The sequence below is a fragment of the Gavialis gangeticus genome, unplaced genomic scaffold (assembly GCF_001723915.1).
Source record: "Gavialis gangeticus isolate Ggan-Ray unplaced genomic scaffold, GavGan_comp1, whole genome shotgun sequence".
NCBI lineage: Eukaryota > Metazoa > Chordata > Crocodylia > Gavialidae > Gavialis > Gavialis gangeticus.
This window is the reverse complement of record NW_017729007.1, coordinates 7,986,820-7,988,687: the sequence shown is the minus strand read 5'-3', so window position 1 is coordinate 7,988,687 and position 1,868 is coordinate 7,986,820. Positions and strand designations below refer to the sequence as shown.

General features: G+C 41.6%; 1 protein-coding gene across 1 annotated transcript in view; it reads left to right on the top strand.

The window, feature by feature from the left end:
• Positions 1-1,868, top strand: part of POT1 (protection of telomeres 1) — a 277,216-nt gene that overhangs the window by 91,293 nt on the left and 184,055 nt on the right. The window contains exon 7 of the mRNA XM_019509285.1: positions 1,484-1,598. Within this exon, the coding sequence (XP_019364830.1) occupies positions 1,484-1,598 (115 nt within the window). The remainder of the gene's footprint in view (positions 1-1,483; positions 1,599-1,868) is intronic.

Here is a 1,868-nt window from a genome sequence, read left to right as displayed (position 1 = left end):
AACTCCCCCCACATCCCCCTGCCACCCCTCACCCACCCACACTCATGAAACCCCTCCCCCCCAACTTGCCTCTGACAGTGCCAGGGGCAGCAGGAACACCAAAGAGGCCCTCTGGCCAAAACCAGAGCATCTCTTTTGGAGGACTGGCTCCAGGCACAGTCTTGAACCATGCTTTGCTCTCCTCTATTGCAGAGCAGGGTGTTTGGGTTTTTTTAGACCCCTGGATATCCAGGGGCCTAATTTTATCCCCGTGCTGCAAGTTTGTATTCATTTTTTCGTTCCCACACATTCCCGTTGCCCTGCCTCAAAGGGATTTGAGGCGGGGCAAGAGGCACGTGCGTGCTCGTCTGGACGTGCCCTACAGGTCTAGGCAGGAGAGGATCTCTGGATCAAGGACTGGGTCCCTGATCAAGGCCGACCCCTGACATGGCACAGGAGCTGAGACATTTTACCCCCAAACCCCAAAATCACGTGTGCTGTCATGCACGTCTGGCATAGCAGGATCTGTGGTTTTGGGGATCTGTGATAGAATTCCTCAGATCCCATTGCAATATTAATTTCTGCCAGGGCCCTGCATGTATTTTAGTGGAGATTTTCTTTTGGCATAGCTTTGATATCCACAAATTGTTAGTTTTGTGGAACTTTTTTTGTTGTTCTTGAAAGAAACTGGCATATTGTTCAACCTCAACTTGCCTCTGTAGGTGACAGTGTAAAATATTATTCCTTTATGACTTGCTTGGAGATCTAAGATCCAAAAGCAGAATTATGTCTAATGTACAAAGAAAAATTGCCTGTCTCTATGTACTGCTGCAGTGGGGGTCAGCCTTTCTGGGAGGTGGGTCACAAATTAACCCCATAATTTCCTGAGTGCCACTCCAATGTCCTTCCCTTGTCTGATCCATTGCTGTGCTTTCTTTTTTCTGCTCTGTGTTTTCTTCTCCCATCTGCTGCTCTTCTTTCTGCTTCCTGCCCTATCTACCACTATGCTGCTTATCCTTTCCCTGATCTGCTGTACCATACCCATACCACAGGCTACCCATACCACTTGTAGTTTGTGTGCTGCAGGTTGGCCATCCCTGTACTAATACATCTATAAATGTCTTCAGATGCTACACTGATCTGAAGCATGTTCAAAGCAATCAAAAAAGTATTTTTACTGTGTTTTGTCATATTTGGGTTTTTTTTAATTCACTGAGAGGCTCGTTCAAATTCAATTGAATGCAGTTGTATATAATAAGGGAAACAATCATGAAAAGCAATGGAGAGTGGAAATGAAATTTCTTCATGCTTGCTGACTGCCTGTGGACAGTGGGTGTATTTATCTTGAGCTTTTAAAATGAGGAAGATGGAATCCTGCTCTACCACCCATGGGGACTGGACCGGATAGCCTTTAAAAAGGATAAAATGTTTATAAAGAAATAGTTTGGGCATAATATTTTTTTGAATTACATTATCATACCCAGATGTTATCTTATCTTCCCAGCCTGTTGCTCTGAAATACACGTATACCCCTCTGAATCGTCTTACAGGAGGTACTACAGTCAACTTATATGGTGTTGTAAAATTCTTCAAGCCTCCATATATAAGCAAAGGAACTGGTACGTACTATATCAAACTAAACATTTAAATTCTCAATCCAAAGAGGATTTTTTTTTAAATAGATATTTCCAGCTTTCTGCTAATTCCATGCCCACAAAGCTGCAATGTTAAAGTTAAGAAAACAAAACAACAAGTTACTCTTATTCCTAGAAAATAGGTTTTTTAAAAGCTTTCTCCATTACAAAATACATATAGTTCAGTTTAGACAGACTGGTGAAGACAACATATTAAAAAAAAAAAAAAAAAAAAAAAAAAAAAAAAATTTTAAG